Here is a 21,629-nt window from a genome sequence, read left to right as displayed (position 1 = left end):
AATAATTTAAACGACATCGCAAATGGGAAATACACAGTCAAAACCTTTGACTTTTTAAAAAGCGACAGTACTCTACTCCCTCCAGACCAGTGGGTGGCAGTATAATGTTTTCTGCTGGTGTGACATCTGCCAATAAACTCAGAAAACAATAATTAGGTCACTTTCGTATTTTTATTCCCTGAACTTGAACTGTCAGGCGTCAGTTTTTCCCAAAGCATTTATCAAATGTCGTCTTCTTCAGTTGGATTGACAGATTCTGATTATGCTTGATTTCATTTTTGATCATAATCCTAACGTTATTCGTGCGTATTTACGTTTTTGAATGGTTACTCTTGTGGCGCCACAAAACTGGGAAGCGCTGCCTGAACAGCTAAACTCAGAGAAAACAAGCCCCTTTTCCCATGGCAGCCATTGTATCTTTTCCCCGCCTTCAACACAGAGAAATCGTTAACTCCCTCCTGCTTCCGTTGATATGTTGTGAATATGGCTGCAAGTGAAACTGTAAACAGCCACCTAAATGACTTCGAACCTGTGGTCAACCGCTGGCTGGTGGATTATTATTTTTTTCTGGCGCTAGAGTTGTTTGAAAAGGAGCAATACGCGGACTTCTGTGACATTACAAATGTACTTGAACGTAAGTAACGTTAACAAACTGCCTCTTAATCGTTTGTCGCTTCTTGCCCGCCAAGCTATGTTAGAATTAACGTAAGTTTAGCTAACAGCTCATTGTTTCCGACCAACATGGCATTACCAGATTGTTTTGTTTACCGCATATCAACTGTCCTAAAAGGTGTTACGTTACTGGCCCGCTTTGAATTGTGCTTCATGCTCGTCACCGACAGTATTACTCCTCTACAGGTAGCTAGCTTAGCCTTTGCAAGACCGAAAAATACTGTTAGAAAACTATTCCGATAAAGCATAAATCTAACCTTTTGTGTCGCTTAAGAGTCATCAGTGTTTTATTAGACTGACTCTGTATCTGTTGGAAGTAGCATTGCCTTGATACGAGTGGCCTGAAATTTGCAAAGTTTCCTTGGTTAATCTCTTGATATTTCTGAAGGCGAACTGTTGGTGTTTTTATGCATAGCATTTCAGATAGTTATACTAAAATGTTATGCTAAAGTGAGGTTTTTAAATGCGGAAAAAAAATAATGCCGAGTGTCAAATTCACTGGCAAGTCAAAGTCAGTGAAATAAAGTTTGTGCTGATAACACCGTTTGATTCCTATCAGTTTGGTTTGAGTTGTCCTTACTGAGTGGTAGGAGGTGAATGCATTATTCGGTATAAAGACCACATAGTGTAGAGCCAGCTATGAGTGTGAATTAATTACTTACTATCTGAACGTGTATTTTTAGGGGAAATGACAAGCCTATTCATTGTCTTGTTACAGGTGTCTTGGCTCGTCCTATGGAGGGCACTGATACCAGTCCAACAAAGATTCTAGTATTGCAGTTTCTCTGCCGGATACATGCGGGTGAAAGTCCTGGTGAGATCAACATTAATGCATTCATCATGGCACATCTCCATAACTTTGTACAATAAATGTTTATTATTGGGGATTTAATTCAGCTGCATTTATGTGTACAATTTTCTGTCTGTGCATAGCAGAAAACATTATTAAAGATAAGCTCCATGGCAAAATGCAGAGTAATATTTACTTGTCTACCAGTAACTCAGATACTAAGGAGCCCCCTGAAGGTCACTGAGAGAACATTTTTGAGGACTACTTTTACATTCCCTCGCAATATGTTTTGCGTTCTCTGGCAGTAAAATTTGCTTACCTCGCAATACTTTTCTTCTTCCATTCCTTCAGAGCCATATGTCTATTTCTGCTCAGCTGCTCCCATCGCAACACAACAGTATATCGAATAGCGAATTGAACGTTCCTTTGTACTGGGCATTAAGTATGCTGATATAGTACTCCTGCTCAATATGCATGCATGGTTATGTAATTAGTGAAAGTAAAATGAAACTAATTCTTAGATCAAGAAGAAAGCAGTACGGCAATCTGTGGGATGCTGTCGGTTTCACTTGTGAACAGTTACTGTACCCCAGAGGGGTTTCACTGAGGAAAAGAAGACGTCTCCAGAGGTGAAATTACAGATGTGCAGTTGAATCTACCCCATAAAGCTAATGTGTTGTATTTGTATGAGTCAAAGAAAGCAACAAACAAGAAGGCGACTGAAATGCTGCAAACAGAGTCTGTGGTTCTGTCACAGAAAGAGCAGACAGCATTGAACCACTTGCAGAGATACATCAGGAATGCAGACCAACGCAAGCTGGAAAGCTTTTTGCGCAGGGTCCTCTGTTCTTCGCACAAAACAGATTAAAGTAACCTTCAATGCTGAAACAGGTTTTGGTAGAAGGCGTGTTGCTATAAGTGTGGAGCAATAATTGATGTCCCTTATACATACAGCTTCTACCCAGAAGTTTGATAATGTTCTATTTGATAACTTCTTTGCAATGGACATCATATAAGGTGAGGTGTCTATAAACAGTGCTAAATGCATTAACTTGAGAATCGCCACACTAACTTCCATTATAAATAGATATATAGCTCAGAAGGAATGGAAGAAGAAAAGTATTGCGAGGTAACGCAAAATGCAGGTGGTGTGGGGGGTGGTAGTCCTCAAAAAAATCTCACCGTGACCTTTAGGGGGCTCCATAAAATAAGATGTTTTTCACAATTTTTCGTTATTTTATTAGCATTTTATTATCATTCTTGTAATTTCACAGTTAAGTCAAGAATCAGAGATCCACACACTGTACTAATAGCTCCCAGCAATTTTAATTGAGCAAAGTTTCGATGTGTCAGAGATCTTCGTCAGGCATTGTCTCAACAAAAAAAATAAGTCAGATACATTTTCAATACATAGTGACAGTAGACAGTAGAGTTATTCTTGACACATTTTAAGGTGCTTCACACAAAACACAAAGGTAAAACAAGAGGACAAAATCCGCAACAAACACAGTAGAGACGACATCACATAAAAGCGAGTCTATTAAAATGGGTTTTAAGAAGTGATTTAAAAGAAAACATGGTCACCTTAAGATTGAAGCCTCGGTTTTGGAACGGCCAGAAGGGCCCCACCTGAAAATCTAAGGCTGCGAACTGGCTCATATGGGGAAAACATTTCTGCTATGTACCTTGGGGCCTAGATGTGCTTTAGAAGTGATCAGTAAAATCTTGAAGATGTGAAAAATGATGTGAATGTATCGTTACAACACAATTGTAAAACCGAATTCAAGGCTTTTCCCTAAATCAGTGAGCGTACATTCAATCCTACTAGCATACTGTGACCCAAACACTACAATGAATATTGCTTTGTGTTTGCCTACAGACATGTCATTTGAGTCTGACGGGTCAATAAGTCCTCTGGAATCAGCCTTAGTGTTACTGGAAAAAAATTACCAGAAATTCAATATCCCACCACAGGATTTCAAGAATGTATGCACTTCACTTAAAGAGATGGTAAGTTAATGTCATTTTTGTTATTTTTGTTTTTTACATTCATGTTACATGCATTGGTTCAACTGTGACATCTGCTGACATGAAGGCATGCAAATAGCCCTGTTAAATCAAAAGCTATGGTTTAAATTATGATGCAAACCCGTGAGTGTGTGTGTGTGTGTGTGTGTGTGTATACATCAGCTCATGCTACCTAAGCGCCTAATACACAAAGAAACTAGACTTGTTTTTAAGATACTTGCTTTCACAAAAATTTGATTTAACAAATTGTTTTTTATTTCTGTCTTTAGATCGTGGGGATTTTCATTAAGAACAATGAGTTTGACAAAGCAGAAGAGGTGCTGAACAAACACTGTCCCAAACCAGTGGTTGGCAAGGTGAGTTCAGTATCTAAAGCAGCATTTTCACTCAGTAACTCCATAATTTCAGTGAGCCAAATCAGCATTTGACTTCCTCTCCACATTGTTATAGAAATGTTGCAGTGTTCATTGTGAGCAAAAATGTTGTGTATTGAATTATAATCATGTGATATTACAATTAATTAAAAGCAGAATAAGTAGGATTTTCCTAAAAAAAAAAAAAAAACTATGTATAGATCCTACATAAATAATCCCAAAAATGACCCACTAGAAGTGTGTGGCGGTGTCTGTATTTGCAGAGACGCTTCCCCCTCCCTGTATTTTCTTAGTTTCTTTTTAGTTTGCTGTGTTCGGGACGTTACTGGGCGTCAACCTTTGGGCAGTGGTATGTAGCTGCCAGCCAATAACAGCGGGGGCTGAGCGACACACAAGTAATGTTACACTAATCAAAGCCTAATATAGATGCTGGGGCAGCCTAATCAATATCACAAGGACATCAAAGGACACTCAGGTTGTTAGAGTTTGTTAAATTTTCCAGTCAAAGAGTTATGTACTTAGTTAATGTTACACATCTCCTTTGAAAGTAAAATACATTTCTTCTGTTTAGTCTTTAGCAGTCTGTAAAAACTCAACCACTGAGCCCCCTACCATCATAACATTGTGGATTTATTCTAATTATTATATTATATTAATATTAAAAGCTCCTGATTTACTAAAGGAAAAACAGTTTATTTAATCACACTATTTACTACCCAGTGAAAGCATGTTTTAATTTAGGCACAAATAAATATTTTTAATTCTACATGTAACACTAAAAAAAATAATTAAATAAATAAGTGAATAAAATAATAATCATAGTCATGCTATAAAATAAAAAGACAAGACCAGGCGATCCTCATACCATTGTGCATGTGTACTTATACACCTAAAGTCACACATCTGTTTGTGTGCCTTGTGTAATTTAACTTGAATAAGCCCCTACACATGTTTGTATGTACCTGTTAGCATCAATAAATAATTAAGTATTATCCTGGCTAAGGGAAGTAATAAGTAGGAGAAGAAGAATGTAAGTATGAGTTGAGGAAAAAAAACAATAGTGATAGTAAACTGACTTTTTTTAAAATCATTATCCAAATAGAAAGAAGGGGGGTAAATAAATAAATAACATAGAATAAAAGAAGGGCGTTCTGGCTGTATACATATACACCTTTTAAGAAAAAAAGGGCGTAAAAACACCACAGAAGTAAAAACTAAACAGGGAACATTAGAGTAGCTTAAGAACCCAGGAGACTTATTGTCATACTGTCATTTTACCTAAAGTCCGATCTAAAAGGTGGTACATATTCAATCCAGGATTTCCAGCAACTTTCAACCTTTTCTTGTTCAAGTCTTAAAACACGTTACTTTCTCCATTACAAAAATATTATGAATTATATTAATCCAGCCCCCGACCGTAGGAGTTACTTTGGTCATCCTCTTTTGTGAGCACTGTCTTGCTTGCTATTAACAAAATATTAAACATATATTTATTTTCAAAACCTTCAACTGTTATCTGTTATCGTACCCAAAAAAATTCTCAAAACTGAATGGGATTGCTGTTTTCAGTACATTTTCCATATACTAATTTTAATTTTTTTTCCAATATTGCAAAAGCACTAGGCAACCCCAGAATATATAATAACGATTTGCCTGTTTGCTCCACAGGACCTCCAACATGTGTCTTTCCCTGAGAAGCATCTTTGTGCTAGTGTTTTAAAACACTTCATGTTTTTTAGCCTGTTAATGATTTTATGTTTAATTGTGAGCATGCCATGTGTTTCACATTACTAAATGTCTGTTCTCTGTAGAAAGCTATATTCATGGGTCTCATCCGTCAGAAGAGTAACACACATGAAGTCATCGAGCAAATCAACTTCAAATGGTTCAAGGAGGAGATGTTGGCCTTTTGCCAGAGGCTCCTCCCATTCAGTGTTCCCTTTCTCCACAAGGTATGTTGCTCAGTAATAAGCACACGATAAAGGCTCATTTTAGTGAAGCATTAATTAATTATTTTTTTGTTTTGTTTTCTTTGTTAGTGAGGTATTTTGACTGTAAAATGTGTGTTTGAGATTGTATTGCCCTTCAAAGCCGATTTGTCAACAGCACTAATTTTCTGATTACACCAAAAGCTTTTTAGAAGTGTATTTAATTGTTAACCAATCATGAGTCCTCTTCAGCCTTTGAAAACTGTTTCATATGAGTTCAATAAGAAAGCTTTGCCTGTGATGACCTTGACATTTGTTCAGCCAATCCACAGATATAACACTGTTGATTTGTGTATGTGTAACAGGCTGCAAAACGGCTTGCTGATGAAAGACTTGCGAAGCCAGACAACAAGGCAGCTGGACCTGATGAGCAAGACGAACCCGGCCCATCCTCTAGTGCACGAAGAAACAGTGTCCAGTTTGCACCATTGTAGGCTCTCTCTCCCTCTTGGTTCATTTCAAACAAGCTCATCATTACTGTTAACATACAAAATTGGCAAAGCAGTATGGCTTCTGTTAAGTCACGTAACATCATATGACACACTCTCTACCCCTCTCATCATTGGGCTGCAAAACAGCGGTGGCAAAAAGGATCACTTTATAGTTTTTACAAAAATTGCCACTGTGTTCTGTGTCTCCAGATGTTTTCCCCACCGCCTCTCTTGGCTGTGTGCCAGATGATGTAAAACGCATCATCTGGCTGACAGCAGATCTTGTTTTTAGTAGGCTCCATCTCTGAGGGAGGGCCAAGGCCTCACAGAGTCAGAATGTCAAAACCGTCAAATCATCTGTCTGCCATTATCAGGAAGGTTTAGAGGAAACAATGTGGTCCCCCAATTATTATTATCTTTACTAATACCCTGATACCCACCATTAGCAGCTAAGCTAACCACATTTAGTACCCATATAATCATATGTTATTACTTTGCTCACCATATCCAAGCACATTATTTGATTGAAAAACATTTATCGGTACTTAGTTACATCTGGTATGATCAGGGACATTTTAGGGCTCCAGGCTAGAATGTTTCCATTACAATTTCATGGGAATCTTTCCTATTCTAAACTAAATCTGTCGACAGATGACCCTTCTTATTCTCTGGCCTAAATACCTTGTTCAGTCTCTTTTTCTTGTCTCTATCTTATCTTCCAGTAAACATAAAACTATCGAGATGACCAGGCTGGAGGTGACCTACAGGGCTTTGGCTGCAGGTTCAGATGAGAGAACATTTGCTCAGCTGGAGGAAGAGGAGCAGGCAAGAAGAAAAGATTTTTCCCTGTGCCTCTCACCTACTCCCAAGAAGGGCACCAAGCGGGACTCAGCGCAGGATGGGCTTTTTCAGAGAGACTCTGGCAGCCCCATGGAGGCTTCCCCAGCAGACCAACCACAAACACATGCTGTTCCTCAAACCCAGGCAGGTTCACTCTCAAAAACACCCTCAGTGCTGAGGAACAGGCGGCTTTACACTGTGGCACGACTGGTGGTCGAGCCGGACAGCCAGGGGAGCTCGCAGTGCACAACAGCATCTCAGGAACTGGAGGTTGAAGTAAGGACAGAAGAGCCACTACAGTCACCGACTATACACAATAATAAAGACCTGCAGAACCCAGTAGCAGACCATGAGTTTACCATACTCACATGGAAGCACCCCAGACGAGCCAACAAAATCTACAGCAGGTAAATATAAAAAAACAAAAAAAAACCTACTTTTTGGCTATTTTTAGAAGTCACTTTTTACAAGGTAATTTTTACATGAAGTTAGAGGATACTCTGATCAATCAAATGACAATCAGAATACCATTGCATATATTAATTTCAAATGATGCGATCGGTGGTCTTTTAATTTTAAACATTTTTAAAAAATGGTCCTTAAATAGGCAAATAAATCAATGTTGCTCAAACAGTGATTTCACTGCCCAAAGCTGCTCTATCTCCATCACACAGGCCTGTTCCTGTCTAGCCTCACAATTAGTCAAGATGATGGTTTTGACTGTAATGGTGTCTCAAGAGACAGTATGTTTTGATCTATCACCTGTGGGCTGGAGGCTTGTCTGTGCATGCTACAAGCTAACAGAGCTTTTCAAAAGTGCAAGGTGTAACAGAGTACAACTACATGTCGTGATACAGAGCACTCACTAAAATAAGTGTGTAAAACCTAGGGCGATAACAGTGAGTTTTACAGGGACTATTCAGAAATGTAAAATTAATAGGTCATCAGTATCAGATCACTTGACTCTAACTACATCACATTGATTTTCTATATTTGTATTGAAAGTAGGTTCCGATTACGAATAGTTCTTTATTGTTTTTTTTGTTTTTTTTTTGTAGATTCTGATAATACACATAGAGCATCTCTATGGACAAAAATCGATTTTACACCTGCCTTTGTATAGCACATTTCATCATGAGTAGGCTGCTTGTGGGCACTAAAACAGCTTGTTTTGTCATGCAGCGCCTCGACTAGTTTGGCAGAGTTGTCAGCAGACAATGAGGAGGAGCCCCCTTGCTCTGTGGCCAACGGGGAAACTTGTGTGGGAAAACTCCATAACCAGTCCAACATTTCGCTTAGCAGGTGAGTCCAGATGTACACTATCACCTCACAGGCTTGCCATATGGCTTATTACCATGTCGTAACGTTGAGCCATGTTATTGAGACCACAGGTTGTCGGTCTGTCATAACAACCTAGGTCAATTAGGAGTTTCAGGAATAGCATGGTCTCTACTGGCCACGAATATCAGTCTTTAATTAGCCCGTTTCAACCACAGAAACCTTTCCAAAAACCCTGAAATCTTTAAGGTGCTTGACCTTTGACCTCAAAAACCTGGGCTCAATTTGAAAGCTCTTTTTACTGGGAATTAAACTGGGAACTATAAGACCCTTTTGCACATTCTTGTTTGCGTTTCCACCACATGTGAACTGTGAAGATTATTTTTTTTTTTTTTTAAACAACTTTTACACACACAAAACATTTTTCTTTCTTTTTTGCCACCTGGAACTATTGTGCAAGAACTAAATTTAGTCCCTGGTTCCTCCAGTCGAAACGCCCTATTAGTTTGCTTAGTTTGCTGTTTTGTTTCTGAAAAATGCCACCTAAACTGGATGATCTAACTGTAAGAGGTCATCTGTTCCAAAGTTTATGGTTAAAGACGGCAAATGCAAGGTCTCCATTTGAAGCCGGGATCTGGGGACATCGAGTAGACACTGGTTAGCAGACTTGACAAAACACTTTTGAAGTGTTGTGTCCATATAGCAGTTAAATGTTGTGTTGCAATATCAAGATTTTCATAGTTTATGCTAAACATCACTGATAGCCAGTAAAGTTTCACATTTGTTTCCATTTAATGTGATCTGAAAGGAAATGTAATCTTTTTGTCCTTTTACAAGTACACATTGTGCAATTACTTTGACAGTTATAACATGGTTAGTGAATTTGACAGACAAAGAGCAAAGCATGATTGTAGTCAGAACAGTTCTCTCCTTTTCTGCACAATGCTTTACTCTCAAACTCTTATCATGGTAGAAACTCCACTAAGTCAAAGCAGTCGTCATCAGACAGTGAGGAAGAAGACCAGCAGGAGTCGCCGGCTTCCTGCAAAACCCCAGTGCGGAAACCTCGTGAACAACTTGCCAGCGATCCTCTCAGCAAGCAAGTCCAAATAAAACATTAATTTGATGTCACGATAGTGTGACTGCGATTCAAGGACTGACAACATTTGGTAAACTTTGTTTTTATCCAGGGATCCAGATAATACAGGTGACATGTGTATCAGAGATTCTTCATTGGACAGCTCACCCGAACAGTTCCCTCTTCGCCCCGTGCCTCAAACAAGCTCCACCCCTCACAAGGGCTCTGCTCAAGACAAAGGTCCTTTCCATTCAAAATGGTGAGTGAAGCATCAGCTTGAAGAATGGATGGACTCATCTGTTGAGAATGAATTCTAGCAAAACATGCAACAGTAACAGTATTTTAAAAGAACGGAAAATTCACCCGTTCACCAGCTTTAGAAGATAATGAATGTACTTTGTCATTTTGATTAATACACTTTTTAAAAGTCACCAAGTTGACATGTATTTGTCCCCCCCCCAGTATTCATTCTAAAAGTCACACAAAAGTTACACATATTAATGACTTAACTAGAGAAATGTATTTACTGGAAAGAGATTTCATACTAGCTTCACTACAAACACAAACCAAAATTCCATCCAGCATATTTAAACAGCTCTAAAATAATCTAAGATGTGTCCCTTTTGTTTGTTTTTCACAGCTGTTTATCAATTACCGTTATGAAAGAAACTCTGCTCTTGTTCACAGGAAATGGCTGTACAATAATGCAAAGGAGAGTAAGGATACATGGAGCGATGAAGAGTCTTTTTTCACCTCCAGAAAGAAGAGCGGTAATATTTCATCAGATATTGTAATGAACCCTGCGTAAATTCAGTTGTGATCCTGTTCATGCTGTAATGTATCTTTGTTTTTCTCAAAGGATCGCCCAACGAGAGCACCATTTCAAATTCAGGCCACAGGAAGAGGGTATGTATAACAAGACTTGGTTTGTAATACTCAAAAGTCAAAAATGAAGAAACAAATTTGTTGCGGTGCATTAGGAAGTTTAAAAAAAAAAATTAGTTGTGAGAGCCACATTTACAAGATATATTGTGGGAATATCAAACCTGAATGACAATCATTGACGTAGAAAGGATAACATGGATTTTAGTCGCTTCTTGCATTCAAGAAGTTGCTTTGCCAGCCTGCAACTTTCAGGTGTCTGATTGTTCCAGCAGATGCTGAAAGCGCCACACAAGCAGACTTCTCAATTTGGTCAGCTGCATTATGATGCAACAACACTAACAGATAGATAGATCAAAGCATTGTCTGTTTTGGGCTGGCGGTTTGTCACTGCAGCAGAAAACTGAGTAACCTTGTTTCTGTTGTGTTGCAGAAGTGGACTGAGAGTGAGACTGAGAAGTTGAGAGAAGGGGTCAAAAAATTCGGAGAGGGCAACTGGAGTAAGATTAAGGCATATTACTCCTTCAAGGATCGAACAAATGTCAACCTTAAGGACAGATGGAGAACAATGAAGAACTCAAAGATGGTGTGAGCAGTTCAAGACAAGTTCAAGTGGACTTGATGCCACAAGATGGAGAACGTTCTAAAGTGAACTTTTTTTCCCCCACCTCCACAATTTTGGTTCCTCAAAGGAGTTTAATTTTCAGGTTATACCGCTTCATGTCATCATGTTAAAAGCTATTGTACAGTTTAGATTCTTGACACTTTCCAGTTCAATAAATTTTCATGGTTAAATTTGGAAGATTAGTTGTCAATTTGTTATAGAAAACCGTGACGTTGTCTGATACATGCATTTTCACTGCAGCAAGTTTGCAAAGACTCAAATAAATACAAACACATTAAGAATTTATTTGAAAGATGACATTTACAAAAAAAAAAAAAAACAAGCATTCCCCTTTTTGACAAGATTTGACTTAATGAAGGAGTATCAGGAGGCTCTGTGACAAAGGAATCCTGTAGCTGGCAGATTAGCATATCCCAAAGTGAGTCAATAGAGAGGTCTATTTCAGTCCCTAGATTGTTCATTGGAAATATCTGCCATTAAGGTACCCTTGAACAAGGCATTTAAATCCCACCACTTCTGTTAAAAGAGCAGCAGCTGTTCTGGGTGTGAATTTCAGTGAATGTTACTGTGTATGAAATGGGTTAAGAAAAGGGGCATTTGACAGTCCCGCTGTTGATGCATCTTTTATGTTAATGTGTCTTCATTCCTAATGAACTCCCCCACATCGGCCTGGTGGAACACTACAATGGACATGGGGTCCACTCGCCGACACTCCTGGGTAGACTTGGCTGCCACTCCAAACCCCTGAGAAATAAGACACACAACTGATTCAGAAATCCCCTCGAACATGGATAAAGATCAAAATCTGTTTGTCTTATGGTCTAAATATGATTCTGAATTTTTGGTACAGAGTATGTGTAGATATATTCAATTCATGTATGATGCATTGCTGTGAAGAAATACAACCAAAGGCCACACCATAGCACTAACATCTCAGTATGCTCTTATGTGAAACATTAACTATCCCATGTGCACTCAACATTTTCAGCACGAGTTGCCCCAGCGGGAATATAAACCCCAGGGCGTGCACTGTGAGCGCTGTCCTCATCCGCATGAGCAATACAGCATCACACTTGCAGAACTTACCAGGGGCACATCAGCCATGGAGTAGACCACAACTCCTTGATACTGCATAGTGTTCTCAGTGATTCTCCCAAGCCCAGATTTGAGCACATGGTTCCCATAGAGGAAAGACTGCTCTGCTCCAGGTTTCACCCACACCTTGAACTGAAGACATGGACAGAAAAGCTTCAAGTATTCATACATGAGTACACCTAACTTAATCTTATTGGCAGAGATTAAATGTTTTATCAAATCACATTTATTTGTCACATACATACAGAGTCATATGCAGTTTGTGTAGTGAAATGAGTGTGTGCCTAGCTCCAGAAGGCAACTAACAATAATAAAAAAATACTATATAATAAACCAAATAAAATATTTTACATTTTTTTTTTTTTTTTTTTTTTTAAATAATGGAAACAGGACAAGTTGTGTGCACAAACTTTAGCTATTGCCCTGTGAATTATCAACACAGATCTTTATAAAAACACAAGGCAGGCACCGAGGAGAGCCCAACAAAGATACATACATCTACATCAAACTCAAGTAGGTCTGTCACAGCATCTATTGGTCACTATTTGATTATCAGAGCCAAAAATATAGCTCATATTGTAATTCCAGGATAATATCATCGGTGCTCATGCAATGCAGCATGCAAAGAGCAGCAATAGAAGTTATATTAGGTTATTGCATTGTAAAATATCAGACATTTTAACTTCCTCTAATATTCCATCAAACAGCTTCAAAAATATGTAATTAATAGCCACATGTGGTGCCTGGCTGGGTGAATGGATTTAAGACTGTGTATGCAGGGGTAAACATAAGGAAGAGGTCTCACAAAGCAGGACTAATTTATCTGGTTGCTCAGTACAACCGGAATGAGCTCTTTACTTCCGTCAGTCAATGTTCAGTATTTAAGCTGGTTTCTGTGTTTTAGACGGCAAAGTTATACCTAGCTCCTGCCTCATGAGGACTCCTATGTAGGCGCATGTGTGTCTGCCTTGGCAACCTCTTTACACCAACTGTGGCTTTGGTAAACAAGTTTGTTGATCGTTATGAACACAATGGGAGCGTTTGAATATCAATGCTACAAAACATGACTATTACAAAAACTATATTTTGCATCAACCATAAACTGATGTAACTAAAAGGAGCTGTGTTTGAACATGTGACATTGATGTGCCTTTGGACCTGAGCGCTTCATGCGAGTGACTGCAATTTCACTTGTGGCCAATACATGAAATAAATCGCCAGCAGTAACGGCAATGCTGAAATCAAAAAGCGGCTAATGGTGTGCCACTCTTGCTTAGTGGCATATGACGATTCTGGCTCAGTCTCTGGGCCTACTGGGACACTTGAATAGAAGGGAGCCATTGTTAATGTTATTAGTAACACCTGTGCTTTTCCTACTATCACAAGTCAAGATGTCTGCTGTGAAAAAGGCCTGTTGGTATGCTGCTGATGTTCTACTGCCATATGGCTCATCAAAACAGCATGTCACTCATGTTCCACTGGCAGATACCACTTAAATACACCAAGTCTTACTGACACATGCCTCTAATGTGGTAACGTTATGCTTAACAGCACACCACTGCTATGTTCCACTGACAGACCACTTTTTACCGGTAGAAAAAATACATTGTGGCATTTGACATAGCCACTGGCATCTACTTAGCATTAACGGTCAAATTAGTGGCATGTTGCATGTTTGTCGTAACCTGCTAGTACAATTTTATGGCATGAGCTAGCAAGTAGCATGAAATCGTCTCTCAGTAAAAATCTGTAAAAGCAGGTGGAGAGTGGTATCTGCCGGTGTGACATGCCAGTAGAGCAACAGTGGAACTAAGAATTGACATATACCACTGGACCATGAGGGTGGCCAGCCATTAGCCACTGTTGCTCTCTGTGTCACTCCAGGGTGCACTGTTCTTCCTGTGAGCTTTTCAGAGGCTCTCTGACAGATGATCCAGGGGTGTAGCCGTCATTTGGCATCAATTCAAATTGAGGCTCTACTGAAAAGGACATGTTACTTCACTAAATATTTGTATTGTCTCACTTCCTCCATCTCCCCATTGCATCTCTTACTCCACCCTTCATTTGTAGGAGCTAAGGAGAGAGGAAGGGATGCAAATGATGGAAGCAAAGATACAAATAATAAAAATGAGATGCACCCATAGTCACCTTTGCATAGGGCGCCAGGAAATCCAGAGCTGTGATGTGCAGACGGAACTTAGTGGTTTTTGTGAACTTTCCAAAACATGTTCCCACTGACACGAGCTTGTCCCGGGAAATGTTTGTGGCCAACTTAAGAATTTTCTCACTGTGGACGTGAAACGATGATACATTAATTTCTCGATTTATAAGTACTGATAGATCTGAAAACATGAGTGTTTGTTTATCCTGGATTACCTCATGTAGTACACACGGTCATTGTGTAGCCTGAAACAGTAGGTACCGTCAGGTCGGTCCACTAGAAGTTTTATGTTTTCTCCGATGCTGTTGTGGGATACAAGACGAGGGTCACACACATAGGCTAACAAGCATGCTAACAGTTTTGGTATTATTTGAATCTAAACATGCACGCAAAAATGTCCTCTAAGTTCACTTACTATTTTGACAGCTTCTCAAACATCGTTTTAGTCTCTTCGTCTGTTAGTGGCCTCATCTTGAGTATTTAAAAACAACTTTTATCAGCGAATACTTGCACCTCCTGTGAAAAACGTGGATCAACACGGAAGCGGTCACACTCTATAACGGAAGTCAATTGACGTAATCAGCGAGCTCAGTTCCTGGTTGTTTTTTTAATGCATTCTTTAGCTTTCAGTCGATCGTACGTTTTTACTTCGGCAAACCGGCCACCATCTGGTAAGTTTATTCACATAAAATTATAATACCTCTTGGAAACAGGTTTACTATATAGCCGGTAAACAGTTACGTGAAAATTCATTTGTTTTACATTTCGTTTTTGTTGAACATCGAAGTCACACATTCGAAAACGGGCACAGTTAGCCTCGTTAGCCGGCTGTCAGTGGAAAAAAACACGGACCTGCTGCTATTAGCGAGCTAGGGAACATTAGCTTGTGAGCTAACTCTGTTAGCAGCTGACAGTGCTAACGCTGGTTCGCTACAGGCAACGACCCCGCTCTACTAAAGCAATTCAATTTAAATCAATTGTGAAACACTGGCATGCCATCAGTAACTACACTTAATACCACCCAGTTGTGATTTTAGCTCGGACTCGTCGTGTGAAGAGAAGAGTCTTTGCCGCAGCGGTGCGAAGTTACATAACGTTCAATTGTTTGTAAATACTGATCACGTTCGTGTAATCTGAGATCAGAGGCAGAGTAAGTAATCTTTTTAAGAAACTCAACAGTCATTAAGATCAACATTAAGCACCTCTGTACTCGTTCTCTGGCACTGTAGGGAGTGCACAGTAACAGTTAAATGTCAGTGATGTGTACAGCCAGAGTTACAAATTAGGGAATCTACTTTGTCAGCGAGCTCTTTGCATTTGGCAGATCATTTGATCCTCCTGTCACCTCCTGTCTGACAGCATTAATGGCTGGGGGGGGGGGCTGATCCTGTTTTTCTGATGCTGCCAAGTAAAGTTTTACACAGCAATACCATTCTATTCACTGACCTGACAAATCTCGAAATACCTGATCCTCAAAAACACAGCCTCCCCCCTACATTTCTTCTGTTGTTCTTAAGTGTCTTGTGTCTTTCCAGTAGCTCAGATTTGTGTATTTCCTTAAAATAAAAGTGTCATCTTGAGTCATCATTTGGAGATCCTGTACTCCTAAAAGCAATTGTTTCTCGCCTGTGATAAAGGGTATGTAGCAGTCACCACAACATAAAATGTTAAGTGGTAACAGCATAGGCATTTTCAGTCATTTTGTCAGTTGATGCACCAAATTTTCTTTTCTACATTTGCTTGTCTGAACCGTTAGTGAAATAAGCCTCTAGATTATTTCAACGCCAGGGAGATATTAATTAAAATGGATACCTTATCAAAGCTGCACTGCTAATAACAGCATGAAGAACACTGAAACATAGGCTGATCATTAAAATCAAATAATCTTTGTTGTTTACCACAAGAGAGCACTTACAAAAGGAAAAGTGAAACCTACCGATCACTTGGACAACCTGTGTTTTATAGTAGGTGACTGCTCAGTATCCCACATTGAAACACACAGTACATGCTGACCTGATTTCTTCCATTTTGAGATTCCACCTTAAGACTTGCACAGTATTGTACAACACACACATATTTGCATTTGTATAACATCATATTTCTTTAGATTTCAGTTTTTCACATTGTACAGTTTATTTCTCTGTATGAGAACGTCAGAATACCTGAAATGTATATACAGTCAATGTGTGTAAGTGCAGTTATTTAAAAAAAAAAAAAAAGTAAATCTGCAAATAAATATGAAATAGAAGTATTTTTTATTAGAAGAACTATATGTTCACCTGCCTCTAAGTTTGACCTTACTAACAAACGTTTTGCGCACGCTAGGCACAAAACAAGTTACTAAATTAACCACATTATACTATTTTTCACTTCAAACTATTGCCATCAGGCGGTATACGACAATTTTTATTCAGGAAAATTAGACCTGTGCCTTGCAAGAAGGTGCCCACAAATCACTAATCCAAATCTGTGGGAGCTTGACAGGAAAAGCAAAGTGTAGATATTTAAGGACAACCTTGACAATAATGACATAGTATATCCGTATACAATTACAAAATGATTTTGTTTTTTTTCCCCTACACCTTTTATGTGTTGACAGGAGTGTGCTTCCCTGTGTTGGGAGAACAGTTCTTGTGAACGGTTTACTCCAGGAGAAACCAGTGGCCTGTGTCTGTCATCAGTTTCCTGCGTGTGTTTGTGGCTCTGGTAACACTGAACAGGAAGACAGACACAGAGAAACGTCTGAAGTGAGAGAGGAAACTGCTGTGGCTTATTCGTCTGCCTCAGAATGACTGAGTTCTGGGTTTGTTTCAGCTGCTGCATTGCAGAGCAGCCACAACCTGTGAGTATGAAGACAAATTGATTGGCTCAATTTTTAATGCCGCTGCTTTGTTTAAAGTGGGTTGCGTTTTAGATAGAATATAGGTTAATAAACCAAGCAGTTATTCTCTGGTGAATATTCACTATTCTTAGATAAAGTTTCTTTAAAAACATTGTGCTTGTGTTGTGCCTGACAAAACATATGTTACATCCTCTTTTATTATAGAATAAATAAGAATGCAGCAGGGCCTCTAGCTAACAACATCCCACTGTCTAACACGACACTTACTTGGATTCAATAAGGTTTATATTGTAGCAGTGAACTACCAGTTGTTGTGGCTCATTGTAGTCAGCTAGTCTGTCTACTAACAGATAAGATAAAAGGAATCATGAATGTCGACCTGTGTCTCAGTTGTCGCTCCACAGCACAGGTCCACTGCCAATGAAACAAAGTTTCAGAAGGTAAAGAGTAAATGTGTAGGCTGTGTTTCAGCTGCTGTTTACCTCTTTTCCATCCTCGCTGATTAGTAATATTACCTTAGATACATTTAGGATGATAAGACTAGTAATCTTTAGGTTTAAAAAATATGTTTTTATGGTACTTGTTTTCAGAAACGGCGGCGACGAATCGATCGCTCGATGATCGGGGAACCGACAAACTTTGTTCACACCACACATGTAGGCTCGGGGGACATGGGTCTGGGACTGGCATCAGTAAGTTTTATGTTCTCTTCACAGAATATCCAACCAACAGAGTATAGCAAACATACATTTTCAGTCAACTAACATTTTACACCTTGATGTTTGTAGGTGGACCTTGTTCAGGCCCAGATGAAATCTAAAGGGGGCTACGTGCATGGAGGGTCTGAAGGTTCTCAGTTGTAACAAGGTGAGTGATATTCGGCCACAGAATTTTCACTACCCCAAACGCCACACAAGCCTAGTTTGTTTTATTCAAATATTTGTGGCTGGTAAAAGATCAAGTTTGTTTTTGAGGGAAAATTTAATTTAAAACAGATTTTACATGTCAACCCAGGGTCTAAATATGCAAAAATATTCTTTTGCAACATTTAACCAGCGTTCTTGGCATTGATGAGAAGGAACACCAGCATTGAAATGTTGAGACTTTTCTGGTTACAGCCAAAAGTGGCTGACTTGACTCCACCCATGCTGTGTCATAACAGATGACAGCAAATCATGCTTACACACAGCAGCAAGCTTGTCTTGTGTGGCTTTGAAAGGAAACTGGTGAAATGCCACAGCAGCACATACTTATACTGTGCTCTATACAGTCATGTTTTATTGGAGGAATTCAGCCCTCCCACCAGTGAATGTCCTTTTCCTCTTGATTAGCTTTGCTGTTCCGATAACCCCTTCCATTTTCCTTGTGACAGTGACTTATTGTTTTTTCATTTGTATGAGTTATTTTGTTTTGTACATTTTAGTTGTTTGTTCTTTTTTTTTAACACTGACCTGATGTGGGCACTGGTATTGCTTTCCACTAGCCTCAGGTAACTGGTTAACTGTTAATGTTGCCCCCTGCCTTGTTCCCTCCCATGGTCACTTTCACTGTTAATGTTTGGATGCCGTCACTCTTCGGGTGCCTAAACAGATTCAGCCCAAACTTTGACCTCAGATTTGATGGTTAAATTGTGTGATTTGGGCTTAACTCACCCCACCTATCAGCAGCATTTGAGATCCTAACATTTGTTCCATTTTTTTCCCCTCACAGCCCTTCACAGTCTTGTGGAAACTACTGTTGTTGATATGAGGAAGAATTTTCAAAAAGCAGTTCTGTCTGTAATGGACGCAGGACCAAAAGATGAAACTACTGCTTTTCCATAATGTTGTATATATTTTTATTTTCCATTTTTTTTTTTTTTTTTTTATGAAAGCACTGCTATCCATTTGCTGCCATACTGTTGCACTGTAAAGAGTAACGTAAAGTAAAGAGTAGATAAGAGGGTTTAGAAAGCTCATAATCTCAGTCAGACGTATGCTTGTGTGTATGCATGAGGAAAATAGTTTAAAAAAATATTTGCTGTTGTAGCTCATTTGGATGCCTGTATTTATTATCTGATTTGTTAACGGACCTCATGGTGGCTGGGCCACGCTGGAGATTTGGAACATTCAGTTTCCTTCTTTATTCTCAGAGGTTTATCAAAGGACAGGTAGAGGTAGCAAGGCAAAAAGCGACATGTTCATTGTTTTATTCTGAGAAATACTCATGATTCTCTGAGTTGCTTTCAGGGTTGTAGATTGCTGTCTTGTAATAAACTTGAAATGAGTAGAGTACACTGGACCATACATTGTACACTCACACTTGCTTAGGAATTGCGCATTGATTTCAACTGTTTTTTTATACTCATTTAGATTGAATCATATAGAATTTTAATAAACTACGAACTTCCTAATCTGCCTTCTGAAGTCATGTTTGTTATTTGTTTCACTTATGTCATTTGGCAGCTTGGTGCTTAGTGGTTTCAACAAGATTCTTGTTTGTTTTTTTCATATATATATATATATCTTCTTCTTTTTAAGGCTTGTGTACCAACAGTAGACCAAGAATTAAACTTGGAAGTAACCAAATCACCACGGCAAACACCGCCACAAATGTGGGTCAGGTTTGATACAGTCAGCAGTATTCTCAAACCTGTAGTTTACCTACTGTATGTCCATTATATCCTTTTTGTAAGGTAGTTGTAACTGCTGTTCCTTTTTCCCAGCACAGTTTGTGTTACACATTGTGTCGTCTAATGACTTCTTAAAGTATTTCTCTTGACATAAAATCATCTTTCAGTTCTTATTTTGGCTGACTCTCACAATTTGGGCAGAGAGAGAAGCTGACAGACAGCTACTAGATGGCATTCAGCCTAATGTGACCCACCTTTGTAGCAGTGTGTGTGATTAAGTTGCTTCAATGTTTTAAAGATGTTTTCATGTGATGTTAACATTATTTTGTCGAAAACATTTAAAATTACAAAAGGTATTAAATGCCTCTCTGAACCACTGTGGACATTTAATTACGTTATTCCCAGTTTGTGCAAAAATGTTCCCTCCTTTTTCAAAGAGATCAAATTTTCCTCTTAGGGAAAAGTGAATAAGTGCAGCTCGTATTTCCTGATTACACTGGTTGTCAATTGTGTTAGTGATCAAACTAGAGTTAATGTTCTCCCTTTTTTATTGACTGGCAGGTACATTTTCGTCCCCTCAGTATTGTCATATGTAGTCCAAATTTCTGATCCAGGCTCCATTGAAAATACCTTGATGAAATCTTTGCAGGTAGTGACAGAGCAGAATATGAAATGCGTGGCCCCTTCTACTTTGGGTCCATAGTGTTCGTTGTGTACACACAGCTCCTCACTACTAACAGTGATTATAAATCAAAAGGTTAAAGGTGTTGATCAAACCAGCAGGCCTGGATCTTAATACACGTGATTATTTGTCCTCCATGTACATCGTATGATTTACTATTCCAACAACAGAATGTGGTTGTGTTATTAAGTCAAGCGAAAGTCTGTGTAGATTGGTGTTAAATGAGTACTATTGTCATACTATTTATGATACAAGAATGAAATCTTTGGTGCTGGTACCAGGCAACATAAAATACCTGATAGAAAATAGCTAATAGATTTAATCACATTTGATATCTTATCATTTACAGCCTTAAAACCACTTTCCCAACATTCACTAACAGATTTTAATAATGTGATTCATCGGGGTAAAATATTGTCACCGATCTCATCTGTTCCTCTTTAAATGTTTATGTAGTAATTTCTGTGTGAGAAGAGATCGCGTATGTGTAAATTAGTTTGTTTTTTCCAGCTCTGGGCTAAATGCTGTAATATGTGCAGACATACTGAGATTGCAGTATATTATGTGACCAGCAGGCTGTGCTAGTGGACTGATTGAATGTGACTTAAAAAAATGTTTCCTTATGGGATTCCTGTCATAGGACTTATTTTATGATGATACTGTAAATACGTAACATAAAAGTAATGGATCCACAGTTTATATGTATTCAGGGTCATACATATTTTTGGTTACTTTTATTTGTATAACCTTCCTGGAAAGGTAGAGTTGGAGCAGTGTTTTTTTTGTTGTTTTTTTCTCAGGAACTGCCTGATATGTAGTTCCCACTTTAAGGGGAATTCATCTGTCTTTTTTTCTGCATATTTCAGAATAAAAAAGGAGAAATAAATGTTCAATGTTGATGTTGACCAACTGTGTGTGTTCCATGTTTTCACTTCAGGCCAAAACTCCACATCTATGAGGAGAGAAAGGGGATGGTTTAGCTCATTTTACTTTACTGAATTAAAGTACCAATACAATAATGTAAAAATACTCCACTACAAGTAAACATCTTGCTTTCATTATCCCACTTAAGTAAAAATTGCAATTGAAGTACCAAAAGTAAAAGTATTCATTCTGTAGTAAAATGGCCCTGTGATTAGATCGTAAATACTGTCAATATGTAAGTAGCAGTTTACTATTGTAGCTGCTCAAGGTGGAGCTAGTATTGACTACCTCATATAGTAGTTACAGTGCCTGCTGATACACTGGAATG

At 38.7% G+C, this 21,629-nt stretch overlaps 3 protein-coding genes across 3 annotated transcripts; 2 read left to right on the top strand and 1 right to left on the bottom strand.

Moving 5' to 3' along the window:
• The first annotated feature begins 201 nt into the window (after positions 1-201).
• On the top strand, positions 202-11,160 carry terfa (telomeric repeat binding factor a). Its single transcript, XM_044206940.1, has 13 exons — positions 202-634; positions 1,391-1,486; positions 3,342-3,472; positions 3,760-3,846; positions 5,676-5,816; positions 6,158-6,282; positions 7,006-7,530; positions 8,306-8,425; positions 9,375-9,500; positions 9,592-9,738; positions 10,167-10,249; positions 10,339-10,385; positions 10,795-11,160. The coding sequence occupies exons 1-13, from the start codon at positions 484-486 to the stop codon at positions 10,951-10,953; spliced, it is 1,938 nt and encodes a 645-aa protein (XP_044062875.1). The 5' UTR covers positions 202-483; the 3' UTR covers positions 10,954-11,160.
• An 86-nt stretch (positions 11,161-11,246) lies between these two features.
• On the bottom strand, positions 11,247-14,818 carry nip7 (NIP7 nucleolar pre-rRNA processing protein). The gene is made up of 5 exons (XM_044206976.1): positions 14,658-14,818; positions 14,458-14,544; positions 14,230-14,368; positions 12,073-12,213; positions 11,247-11,730 (listed from the first exon to the last, which is right to left on the bottom strand). Exons 1-5 carry the CDS (start codon positions 14,711-14,713, stop codon positions 11,611-11,613), a joined length of 543 nt encoding a protein of 180 aa, XP_044062911.1. The 5' UTR covers positions 14,714-14,818; the 3' UTR covers positions 11,247-11,610.
• Positions 14,775-21,282, top strand: cdc42se2 (CDC42 small effector 2). The gene is made up of 5 exons (XM_044206983.1): positions 14,775-14,913; positions 16,842-17,084; positions 17,675-17,776; positions 17,873-17,951; positions 18,795-21,282. Exons 2-4 carry the CDS (start codon positions 17,031-17,033, stop codon positions 17,945-17,947), a joined length of 231 nt encoding a protein of 76 aa, XP_044062918.1. The 5' UTR covers positions 14,775-14,913; positions 16,842-17,030; the 3' UTR covers positions 17,948-17,951; positions 18,795-21,282.
• Positions 21,283-21,629: the final 347 nt, after the last annotated feature.

The sequence above is a fragment of the Siniperca chuatsi genome, linkage group LG1 (genome assembly GCF_020085105.1).
Source record: "Siniperca chuatsi isolate FFG_IHB_CAS linkage group LG1, ASM2008510v1, whole genome shotgun sequence".
Taxonomy (NCBI): Eukaryota; Metazoa; Chordata; class Actinopteri; order Centrarchiformes; family Sinipercidae; genus Siniperca; species Siniperca chuatsi.
The sequence above is the reverse complement of the archived record's forward strand: the minus strand, read 5'-3'. Positions and strand labels throughout refer to the sequence as shown.